Here is a 13,217-nt window from a genome sequence, read left to right on the forward strand (position 1 = left end):
TTTGAGAGAAGTGTATTTTAAGATTATTATTAAAAATATTCTTTGTTAAAGATAACCGTTACTTAAAAGAAAGAAAACAAATAGAGTAATCACTTTTCTTAATAATAGAATGATATTTTTCTGTGTGTATACAGAAAATGTAAGCATATGTCTATGGAGAAGTTTTATTTCAAGAAAACTAGAAGAACTAAAAAAGGAATTAAAGTTAAAGCCACGTTCTAATAATATTCAGTTTCTTGAATTTAATTGTAATAGTTGATGTTAAAAATTCGCGTAGATTTTACTAACGCGCATCAAATATGTGCGCGAAAATGAGTTGCATCATTCTTTAACCTTCTGTCCGTGATATGAGCATAGTTCGACATAAGAGAGGCTGTCAATTACATTCCTCATATTAATACGAATGCGACGTATTTTAATATCGCTCGAGAATGCACGTATATCCGTGGAAGACCCGTGAATCGCTAGAAACCTTAGAAACAGTTCGAAACGGATAGAGATCTCGCTTGGCAAATCTCCCAGTCGTAGTCTTCTCCATCGCCGCAAAGTTCTCCTTAAAATACTATTGCGATAAAATAGTTCGTTCTTCGTCCACATTGGTTTCCGATGATTGGCCGCTCGATCGAAAGCAATCGCCACGCTCTGTCCGCTTATTATTACAATTGCGGGGAAAAGAAGAGCGCTGATCCAGGTACATGTTCTGTTCGACTGGTTTAAATTTCGATCCAGCGAACTCCATTTTATTCGAAATTTTTTTTTCCTAACCAGCCATGGTACGCTGACCGAACTCGAACATTTGCCGAATACGCGGTGGCAATTTGATACGTCGATTTGCGGCGAAACGGTAAGGATAATTTTCTCTGTTAAACGAGATATGAAAAGCCAAACAGTCGAAAGGACAATTTATTATCGCAAATACAACGGTATCCAATTGAAATTTAATCCTGACTTAGGTACATATTTCGGGAAAAATTTAAAATGGTATTTATTTCTCATATGAACAGAATAAAATCTCATGTTAACACAGATAACCGAAATTACTATAAAAAAAAATATTTTTGAAATAATACAATTTTCATCTCTTGAAAGCATAGGGAATCTCTTATTTATATTTTGTTGGTTTTGAAAGATATTACAAACTCATTGTCAGATATATTGGGTTTAAAATATTTCTACATGCCAATAATGCTTTCATGATTAAATAAATTGGAAATGTCAAACATCAAATTCAATTATTTTATATTGGAATATCTTTTATAGTACATGAAGATAAATATATCATTTTTCAATGGAACTCATGTGGAAATGGACAATGAATATTGGTAGGAAAATTAAATTATTATGCTGCATAGACAATCACGATAGCAGACGAGTGAATGAACTTTAGAATTTAGATATATGTATATACTGGATTGCTTTCATACACACACGTGTGTTGTTTTACTCATATTATTATTAGTATTATCGTCACGTCTTTGTTAATCGATCCAATTGCATAACTCGCCAATGCACCGTTATAAATATCGTCGTTCTAAAGGAAATGACTGGCTGCCAGATTTCGCCAAGCATCGAGATCGCGGTTTAAATACTCATCCATGGAGTTTTCCAACAACACTTCGGATGTGCGTAGTTGCGATCGGAGCAGAAAGGGAGATCTCGAGCCACCGGCACTCGATTAGCCAAATCGTTCGGAAAACGATACGATCTCTTTGCCCTCTACTTAACCGTAACCGTAAACCCCAATAGTGGCTACGGAGAGCGAGCGAGAGTATGAGAAAGAAATAGAACGAGACACGATCATACGGGAAGAATGAGAACGAGAAGAAACTCTGAAACGAGAGATACGGGAACGGTGAGAAAGAAAGACGAGGTACACAATAAAAAGAAAAAAAATGCAAGCGTTGGGAGAATGAGTGGAGGAATGAGAAAAGAATGAGGAAACGAGAAAGAAAGATAGAATGAAAGAAAGAGAAAGACAGGAAGAACGAACTGTGGCTGCACCTGCTTTTTAGAATCGCTAGACGGTCTGGAGGAACCACCGGAGTCGAGAAGATCGTCCAATCGTGGTGGTGAGAACGCGCGGCAGTAGTAAAAGTAATCTACCGTCAGACAGCTATCATTAAGTCCTAGGCTTTATACCCTTTTTATCTCATTGTCTGTCGGCCGTTGATAAGGGGATTTAAGCGACAATAAAAAATATCGACCTTTAGCCTTCTCTCGTAGCGCGATCGGGCACGTGCCTTTTTCCACTTTTCTATCCCGATCGTGTGGTTTTTCCGAAAAAAATAAAACGAAAAAGAAAATCCGTGCAATTAGCCAGTTGAATTTCTGGCAGCGGATCGAACCGACCGTACTTTCTTCGTATTGGCGCGATTGGTTGCCACGAGTATCAAATATTTATCGTATCCAAAAATTGCGGATTCGCGCTCGGCAGCGGAAATTGCGCGGTGTGACCGATTAACAGATTTCCGGACGCGTAGGAATCAATCAAAGCGATGAATTCAATGAATTCGTTTTCGTTTCTCCACGAAAAAAAATTTCCGCGCGTTGCGTTATAATCTCGTTTCGAATTGCTCAGCGTGTCGAGACGGGCGATGTGCACGACGAGGGTGAGCCAGAGGCGGGTGGTGGCGTCTGTCGGTGCATGTAATGAAATCCAAATAACACCCCTAGTAAGCGTATATCATCATAACGACGCCTCGGCTCGACGTTACTCGGCTGGTCGCCTTGTTCATAAATTAATGTAAAGCGCGTCATATTTACAAGGATTACAAAAGCATTCCATTTTCGCGCTTCGCTTGTTCTAATCGCGGTCACTTTTCCGCTGCTCCTCTATATAAAGATAAGCTTTATCCGAGATGCGAAACTATTAGATATTTTATTATTTCGTATTATTCATACATTTTTCTGGTCTATTATGTTCTGGTCATCATTATGATGCATTTTTATAATTTATGTGGATATATTCTCCATTTTTATTTCTATTTTTATTAATGTAAGTATATTTTTTTTAAACCAATATCATCATACAATCATAATATTTTAGATTTCTCTTATAATTTTTTTTGCTCGACCAAATCATAATATTGGAAATTTTTAAAATACAATGAAATTATAGGAGATGCACATATCTAAAAAAAAAACCATTTGCGCACACAATTTACAGCTGTAATATTTTATATCGCAGTTATATTTCAAGTTTTTCCGTTTGAAAATAGTTTTGAAAATTGAATCAATATTAATTTTCATGATTAAACGTATAAAAATAAGTTAATTATACCTAATAATATGTCAAGAAAACTTTCTGTCAGTAATGTAATTATTTTATATGGAATACTATTTTACATAACAATATTATATTTATTATTATTTTATTTTTTAATATTATGTGTCGTCATATTCTTACATTTTCAATCAAGTATTTGCTTTGTAGAAATCACTTTCGAAGTCAGACACATGAGGCATTTAAGTTTTGGATGTATTCGATGTATTTATTATTTAAATTCCATCGGGAAAAGCAACTGCGAAAATCCAAGAATATATTTCGTAAATTGTTTTAACATAAATCTCCATTCGTATAAAATTCATTCAAGGCATAGTCAGATTTCAACTGCAATGAATTTCGTTTCTGTAGATGAATAGACGTCGGTGCGTTGAACGCGCGCGCCATTTTGTTGAACCAATTCGCGTGCACATCTCATTTCGCGGAAGTCGGAAATAGCATTGAGAAAGTAAAGTGCGTTGGCTCTCTTGGCTACTCTACAGTTTTCAACATTTATTTATCTTTCCTTTTTATTAAAATTAACTTATTAGAATTAATTCTAACAGCTAACAAAGACTCAGGCACGTAATTAGTATCCGCATCTCCTGCTTTTAATTGTATGTAATTGCCGAAAGTCATTATCGAAAATAATAATCGTCAAATCTCTGTCTTCTTACGAGCGAATATAGCATTCGTGTGAGTTTGCATGACCGCACCGCTGATGGGTTAACCCACATGTACGTATACTTTCCATGACAAGCAGTCATACGTTTCGCCTTCTCACACGTATGTATGTATGTATGTATGTCGCGGTCCACACCGCCTGTGATTACACATATGCACGTGTGCTCTACGTGCGGCTGCGCTAATGCACCTCACGTAATTATCCCGAGCCGGACGACGCTAGGTAGTCTCACCTAACTTCTGCGCCGCGCCGCGAGTAATCCGACTCTGAAACCCTGTCACCGCCTCTTCCTCGAGGGGATCCTCGATGAACCCTCTCGCCGGTCATAACCGAATCCGGTCTACTCCTGGTCGCCACTTTCCACCCCGTCGCGTCCTCCTTGCATCCGCGACATCGCAATTTCATGTTATTTTACCGCGCGACGGCGCGGGGATTAAATCGCGAGCTTCCCTCCTGATGCGCCTTGTGAGGATTAATTCACTCGTTCCAGCAACGACTTCGCTCTGCTCATCATCGACGAATCGACAGGAGGATTATTTGTTAGTCGACGAAGTTTATCAACCCACGAGCAGAGGTCACACTTAGTGCCATAAATTCGAGCATTGACAACACGTTAGCTGCTGAAATCATTGATTTTTGTACATAGAAAAAATGATTTTGCTAAAGTATCTAAAAATTTAGCTAGATATAAATTTGAAAATAATTTTGTTGGATCATCAAAATAATTATATAGGACACTCAAGTATAATAAGTAATATTGCAAAAAATTTTGACATTCTAGCAACCAGCTTGATATTTTACACATAATTATTTTGATGGTCTAACATTGCAATATTATTTTTAAATTAAAATATACAAACTAAGGAACTCAAAGCAAAAGCAAGACGTTGTTAGCTAAGACGGTTTTTTTGCTCTGAGTCCCTTAATTTGTATATTTTAATTTAATTAATCGAGCATTGAATGACTATTTAATAATTTTTAAATTTGTATCTAAATTTTTAAATAATTTAGCAAGATCGTTTTTTCCATGTATTCGACAATTTAATTTTTATCTTAATGTATATTGCAAGAGTTAGCAAATTACAATTATAGTTAGTATTTAAAAAAACTAAATCGAAGAATTTCTTTCAACTGTGTTAAAATATTGATTAATTTTTAACTGCATTTATTCACGCGATAAATGTTAATAGAATGAGATAAGATAGTAACGGTGTGTCAACAAGTACCTACAGAAAATCATGTCGCATAACGAACCATTATCGCAAAGTTTCTTCTTCCATCCAGATTATTTATTTTTCCTAAGGTAATGAGCGCGCAAAAGATCCAATGTATAGTAGGACTGTTTTCTTTATAAAAAAATATATATATATGTATAAATATATATTCTTTTTATGGTGATAACAATTATATAAAGGGGATTCCGGAGATGAGACACCCTCGAGGCATCATTAATGCTGGCGCGCACTCGTCTCTTCTCCGGAAACTCTCTTATAATATTCCAGTCGTTTCTGAGGGAGTCGTCTTTACTTCCTCTCGAATCGTACCACCTTTTTTTTTTAGTTTTAATATAATAATTTATTGTATTGAGTTGGTACAAACAAAAGTGAACTTCAAAATTCAAAATTCAAGCAGCTGTAATTTCGTTAAAAATGAAATTTAAATTTAAAAAAGCTTTAAATCTCTACTTTCGAAAGGTCACTGTGTCTTTTGAGTTTCTATGAATTTGATAATTTTTATCTATTTTTATCTAGAAAACTACAAGCTAGACAAAATGGGAAATTTTCTTCACATATTGTGGATTTGTCGCACGCCCAAAAAACTTATTAAAATTTTCGACTTTCTAACGTGAAAGCTTAATGTTTTCCTTTACAAAATCGTTTTTTTTTTAATAATCCTAAGATTTTTTGTTATTCAGTTATCGCAGATTGAATAAAAGGAGCATTTTGACGTTTGATTGCTCATAACTCCGTTAAAAATCATCATGTATCGCAATAAAAAAAAATAGATTTTTAAAGCTGAGCGCCTAAACTTTGTTTTATTGAATGATATAATTGGCAAATTATTGTCAATTGTTTTAAGATACATATGCTACAACCCAATATTTTGTTCCGACCCAATATTTTGCCTCGTCCTATTAACATTTCGCTTCTTCGGCTATTCGGATAGAAACCGTCCGTCATAGTTTTCCTGTACAATCCGGGTCAGTCGAGTACATGTCGCACGACACACATTTCCACGGATTATGCAATAAGGGTAGTGAGGGGAGAAGGGGGAACCTATAACCCCAATCTGGCATGTGACGTAGGGCTGCGGGATCGGTGGTTCAAAATGGAAAATCGATAAAAACGTCGCGACGGCTGGCGTAATGCGACTGCCGAATTTAAATCTTCGCCACGGCAATTTTTGTGGGACAAATATTGTTTTGTTGACTTTTGGCTTGCAACGAACGCGGTCTCGGCGATACGGAAAGCGGAGTTACGATAGTAGAGCGAGATCTAAATTTATAGCTATTGGAACTGATTTAAGCGGATACATCCGAGATAGCCGTTTTGTAGAAATATATATATGTCTGTTTTATAAATTATATTTCTTGCGATTTATTCTACTTATTTTAAAATACGTATGAACTAACAGTATGTTAGAAATTAAAAATGCACAGTAAAATGTTTGAGATGAGACGCGAAGGTAATCAACAAAAGCATATTTATTTAAAGGAACATTGATTGATGAAATATAGATCCTTCATAAGAGATTCGTACGATGGTCTCCCGTGGCTTGATGTGAAATCCCTGGAAACAATAAACTTGTCTATTCGGCCTTCCACGCGAACCAACCTATAACCGCCACCACTAACGTACTACGGCACTGCTATACGTTCAAAATTCATGGCGCTATACCCGCTATATTGCACTTGCACTTGGTGGCTAGGTGCTATAATGGATATCCTTTAATACTAACATACTGTATATATGTAACGTATACGGGGTGACCACTTGCGATTTCACACGTACAAAACATTCGCGTTCGAATTTTTGTCGAAAATCTTGTAGCTGCATAAATGTCATGATGTCATATATCACTTCTATTTTTATTCTTCGTTCTGATAAAAAAGTGTGACAGAATTTATTATAAAATAAAATTAGTGATATTTGATCTGACCATTTAATTTATGTAGAATTATGAATTTCATATTCTGGTCTGTGTCAAAATTTTTTATACTTATTCACTTATGTAAATACATATATTAATGACAATATATAATATATTGTAGAAATATATTAAATTATATATATTGATTATTAATATTAATTAAATTTTATATGATATTAAAATTTTAAGAATATTTAAAATATTAAGTATAATTTATAGAATATCGATTAAAGTTTTTTTTATATTGTTTCTAATGAAGCTCTCTAATTTAATTTAAAGAAAGAAAGCAGAATTATTTTTACGAAACAGTGTAATAATAAAAATTTTTTCTCGTTAATTTTTTTTCATTATGTGAATAGTTAAAACTATTAACAATAAGATTAAAATAGACAAAAAATCAATTTTACACGTGACAAATGGAAACGTACATGAATGTACATGACTTGAGTTGCCAAGTACTATTCATTTCGAAACGGATTTCAATTGCTTCTGTATGGAAGGGATCCTGCGAAAGGAGCCACCTTATATGGGTGTGGAGGGCGCGTGTGCAATATGTATCTTCGTAGAGGATGTAGGAAGGAATGTATACAGGTGAATTCTCTATGGATACAAGGGTTATAGAGGGTAAGGTCCCGCAAGCGATATTAGGTGGAAGGGGCATCTGTTCACTATGGCCATGTATGTAAGCCGTTAGTGCCAATATAGTGTCTGTATATTGGTTCGTCCGACATAACGTTTCAAGGTGTATTATATATTGTCCGTAATCGAAGATCTCTCCTAAGACCTCTCCACTTGATAGGAATCCCAAAAGGAACCCGAAATATTGATACTCGTGAAACGACAAAGTGCCTCGTAGGGAAAATCTTTTTGTACCTATGCGATGCGATGTAAAAATGCAAACGTAATCGATAATAATGTACCCAAATGGTACGCAGACGAAAATTGAAAATAAAATTCGGCGATACATAACACAAACACAAAAGTATTAAAAATTGATGAAGTATAATCTCGGATGGTGCAAAACGTAAATGATAAATGAAGAAAGTTTCTCAAATTATAAGAAGCTTAGCCGTCGAGATACTTAAAGTTGCGAAAAGATATCAGACGTTTAATTTTCCACTGGAAAAGAAAATTGATTCTAACTTCGTCGGAAAGACTATTCGAAGTAAAGCACGCTTCTGAGAGCGTTTCGTACGATTCACACATGAATATATTGGGGAAATCGTTAGCCATACGAAAAATTATTAACTGGTAACATTGATCGTAGCGAAACCAGACTTCATTAATAAAGCATACCGATCGAGGAGCTCTTAATTAATTCCGTCGGGGTGAAAGTTTCGCAGTTATGAGGAGCAAGACGGTTTTCTTAATTGAGAAAAATGATTTAATTTCTTCGCGGTAGTATCGTTTGCGGTGGAGGACGAGCGGGTAGGAGAACGTCGGTCGGGGTTGGCCGAGACGGGGTAACTCGAGAGTGAAAAGAGGCAGTGGGAGGCAGACCGAAACTCTCATCAAATATGAATGGTCGGGGAGGATGGGTGGATAAAGATGGGGGAGAAGTACCGTGAGCATGAAATATTTCCCGGTCTGGGAGTGCATCGCGCTTTTACTCGCCTAGGAACACTTCGCATAGGAGCGGAAAACTTCTAGATGGGTATCAACCGAGTTCCGAGGAGTTCCAGCTTCCAACTCTACGTAACACCCCGTGACTTGTGGTTTCAGCGGTGCTTGTAACCACCGTGATGTTGGTTTTTACACGTCATAATGGATACGTATTGCCGAAAATTGCGTTTACATTCTTTGCGATGTATATCATACATAAGAAGTTTCATGGAAAGGAAGAAAAACCAGATGGAAATAAAACTATTTATTTACCATGTCTTTAATTCATCAAAATATTTTAATTTTTAGTTTTGGTTAGCAATGTAATTACTATAACGCGGTATGATTAAAATATTACTTTTTATCTCGTTACATGTGAAAGAAGTTTCGGATCAAATAGTTCCAAAGCCTTTTGTATAACGTTGTAAAATATTGTTTAATTTGTGTCATTTCCGTTTGTTCTGTAGAACTTGTTGTTTCCACCAGACCTATATCCATGTCATGGTTGATTGTATTAAAAAATACAAAAATACCTTAATTTCGGATATTCTCTTCCGGTTCTCTCATTTTTTTACGTACATACGTTATGAAAAACGCGAGATGTATACTTCACTCATTTCATTTCGTATCCCGGAAGATTGCACATACTAAAACCGTCAACAACACTTGAGATAATAAAATTTATAAAATCATAATATCAGTTAATATTAAAAATGTCATATTGTTCCGAGTGTTACTACGTTTTTTATGAATTATTATTTTCTCTAAAATAGGTTCGATCTACGCGAAAATAGTACGCAACGTTATATTAGGTTTTATCTAGTTTGGATTCGTTTAGTCAATCCGTTTATGCAAAATTCATCCGTCTTTCACATATAAAATTTTATATACGCGCTACAAGATTATCTTCTCGCGGAGTGCACGTAGTATATGAAATTGTTACGCATAAGTCGTATGTATGTATTCCACGGTCATTCGATTTGCGGACTCATCGACGAATCTTACATCTCGACTTTCTAGAGATATGTTGGTTTACATCGATTCCCGAACTTCTCGCCGTGAATCGAAATCTCCATAAATCGTTGATCGCAGCAGCCCCCAGCGACCGTACGCAATAATTAACGTGCCCGAACTCCTAATTGATTGTCTCGCTGATTTACCGAGTCACACAATTAATCGGACATGAGTTATCGGCGCGAATACCAGCCGATAAACGAGAGTTTAATTACCGCTGCTAATTACGACTTACGACAGATGGAGGAGAGAGAAATGAGGGAGAACGACACATTAGTTGGAAAAGTTTTCGGCGCGAATTGGCAAACTGAGTAGCATTATGGAGCGATTGAAGGATATTTCGAGAAAAAGAAAGAAACAGAGAAAGAAAAGAAGAACCAAAGAAAAACCGGGTGGGAGATCAAATGAGAGAATCACTGTGAGAGAATGGAATGTGGAATGGGGATGAGAGAGCAGCAAGGGGTTGGTGGGCGATTGTACAAGGAATAGAAGCGGAATAAAATGGAAAAGATAGCGAAAGGAAAAAGAAAAAGAGAGAGGGAAACGAGAAACTGGAAGGGTGACGAGGGATGGGGAAAGAAGTGGCAGAGACTTACATTTCCCACGGGGTATCCCTGCTGCTCCCGGGCTCCTTACTTACGGATTGATACTCAATTTCCACCGAGTTTAGCCCCCATCGAGGGATCATTGCGCCAGATCGCGGGAGCTCCTTTCGATTTCGAATAAATTCGATAATGGCGAATAGGTAGCTGCAACTCAGCGGGAGTGCGAGACCGATACCAGGGTTGGAGAGTCTCACGATCGTTTTACCTTAATCGAGCGGACTAGTGCCAGCTTAGCGTCGACGAATTTCAATGCCATTGTTGCATCTGTTCATAGGATACATAGGAATGACGATTTGCAGAAATAAAAGCGTTAGTACGACTGGGTGATAAAGTGAATTGAAAAAAATTTATGCGAATCTCTGCGCGCGTTGAATCGAATGTTACAAAAGTGCGTTCTGCAGTCTGTTCATTTAAAATTTATACATTAAGATGCAATTCTCCAATTTTAAATAAATTATTGATGGAATAAAATATTAATTTATTTGTTGCCATTATGTTTAATGTTAAAAATAAACAATTATAAGAAAAATCTTGATAAAAATATTAAAATTCATAATATTGTGTTGGAGAAAAAGTTCTGCGGTATTTTGTTAACTCAAAATTATATACATATATTTGTTGCGAAATTTTTGATTATCTAACGTGAAAGCTTAAAGTTTTTCGTAAAAGTTCATTTTAAAAAAATGTTTCTACTTCTCTCTCTCTTGTTACCAACTTGTAAGTTACACGCGGATTAACTAAAAGAAAACAGTCTGATTTTGATTGCTTATAACTCCATTAAAAATCATCATATCGCAATTAAAAAATCAGATTTTTAAAGCTGAAACTTTGCTCTATTGAATGGTACAATTACTAATTTTTTAAATGTAGAATTATACATAAATTTGAGTTAAAAATGTGACATTACACTGTCCTTATAATTATTATGCAATGATTAAAAGAAAAGTAATGTTATATTTTAAGCTCAAATTTATATATATTCTATTTTTTTAAATTAGTAAATATACCACTCAATAGAGCAACATTTTAGGTTTAAGAATCTGTTCTTTTTAATTGCAGTACGAATGAAATTATGAGCAATCAAAGTCAAAATGCTCTTTTTTTACTTAACTCGCGAATAACTCAAGAACAAAAAATCGTAGAAACATTTTTAAAAAACGATTTAGTAAGAAAAATTCCAAACTTTCACGATAGATAGTCGAAAATTTTCACAAATTTTTTTTGGTACGTGACAGACCCACAAAGTGAGAAGACAAATTTTCCTTTTTTAGCTCATAGTTTTCTATACATAAAAATGATCAAATTTACATGCACTCAAAAATCATTGGATTCTTTTGAATGTAGATATTTCTCAAGCTATAAAATCTTTTTTATTAAATTTAAATTTTGTTCATTTTTTATGAAGGTATTGTATACCTATATAATTTTGAGCTAACAAAATATCGCAGAACATTTTCTTCAATCAATATCAAAATTAACTCATTTAATACGATATATGAGATGTCTTCTCATTCGATCGCCAAACGTGTTTCGCTAACTTAGGAAAGTCGTATCCTCGCGCGCGACAGACATTTACATCGAAACGGCCTTTATATTGCAGCCATTATCGCAATCAAGAAGTTGGTACGGGTCGCGTTTCTCCAGGATTGCGAGAAGCGAAGGAGAACGCTCGAACGCCGCCGCTTACTTACTAATGAACCCCGGTCGATTCCCGGGGACGAGTAATTGTAACGCGTCCGAATTAAGTCCAGACAAAGAAGAAGTATGAAGTGCAAACGACAATTTTCCGAGACGAATATAACAATGGCGTCGATGTAACGGTTCTGGCAATTACAGCAAATTATATTAACCACGTTCGCGCTTCGTATTCTCCTCACTGCCGCTCTCAAAGCGACCTACTCTGATCGCACATCACGCTAGTACGATCCGACATCTTCGTCGAGGCCTGTTATTCGAGCTTAGGAACTCGCGCAAAACTAATTCCAAGCCGCAAGACGAAAGTCGACTTTAATGACTGTTGAAAGTTACACATCCTTATCTAGATCAAACTTGGTGGAGACTAACCAGAAGGAATCATTCTGGACCGCAGTGCGTTTCGGCGTTTTCATAATACACGTATATTATTTCTCATACACTTATCACTAGAATTACGAGATGTTACGTATGAAATTCTAAAATTAACAGATAGGCGAAATTTAGCTATCATATTTCTGTGCCTTCTCAAATTTTTATTAAAGAAACTATGCATGAATGTATAACATTAACGATCTTATAATTAATCTTATAATTATTAATTAACGATTTATATGATAATAATATTTCATTAATTGATGAACTTACGGAACTAAATCCCATGACCTTAAGAAGCCAGACGGTGAGGGCGAGGTTGAGAATGACGATGACCATAAGGGTTAACACGAGAGAATAAAGACATTTTTTTCTCCAGCCGTAGACCCCTAATCTAAAGCCACCTTTACACGGTGTGGTACCGGAAGCTCGTTCTTCCAAGGCAGAAGATGCCGATCTCGAAGATCCCGCTGTCTGTCGTGCTCCACTGCGACGACTTGCGCTGCCGGAAGTGCAGGGCTCGTCGGACCACCCTCCTTGGCCTCTGGACATTCTAAAAGAATATAATCCAGGATTAACAAAATATATATCGATGAAGAAAAATTTCTGTTCTTCACAATTTCTCTCTAAAAAGTATTAATAATTAAACTAAACATATAATAATTAATTTATACTGATGTGACTTTTAGACTTTAGAAAGAAAAATTTATTTAATATCTGTAATTGAGGGGACTGGCGGAATAAAGGCCTAATTACAAAATCTTGATTTTGATAAAAATTAATATAACTTGTTACTTTTTTATTATACCACAAAGGGAAATAGTATTAAATG

The 13,217-nt window shown here is 35.7% G+C and overlaps 1 protein-coding gene across 4 annotated transcripts in view; it reads right to left on the reverse strand.

Annotated features, from left to right (window-relative positions):
* Nucleotides 1-13,217, reverse strand: part of Scgdelta (sarcoglycan delta) — a 100,546-nt gene that overhangs the window by 15,461 nt on the left and 71,868 nt on the right. For all 4 annotated transcript variants that reach the window (XM_018451700.1, XM_018451701.1, XM_018451699.1 and 1 more), the window contains one exon: nucleotides 12,659-12,938. In XM_018451700.1, the coding sequence (XP_018307202.1) occupies nucleotides 12,659-12,937 (279 nt within the window). In that variant the 5' untranslated portion in view covers nucleotide 12,938. The remainder of the gene's footprint in view (nucleotides 1-12,658; nucleotides 12,939-13,217) is intronic.

The sequence above is a fragment of the Mycetomoellerius zeteki genome, unplaced genomic scaffold, assembly GCF_001594055.1.
Source record: "Mycetomoellerius zeteki isolate Tzet28-1 unplaced genomic scaffold, Tzet1.0 scaffold316, whole genome shotgun sequence".
NCBI classification, from domain to species: domain Eukaryota; kingdom Metazoa; phylum Arthropoda; class Insecta; order Hymenoptera; family Formicidae; genus Mycetomoellerius; species Mycetomoellerius zeteki.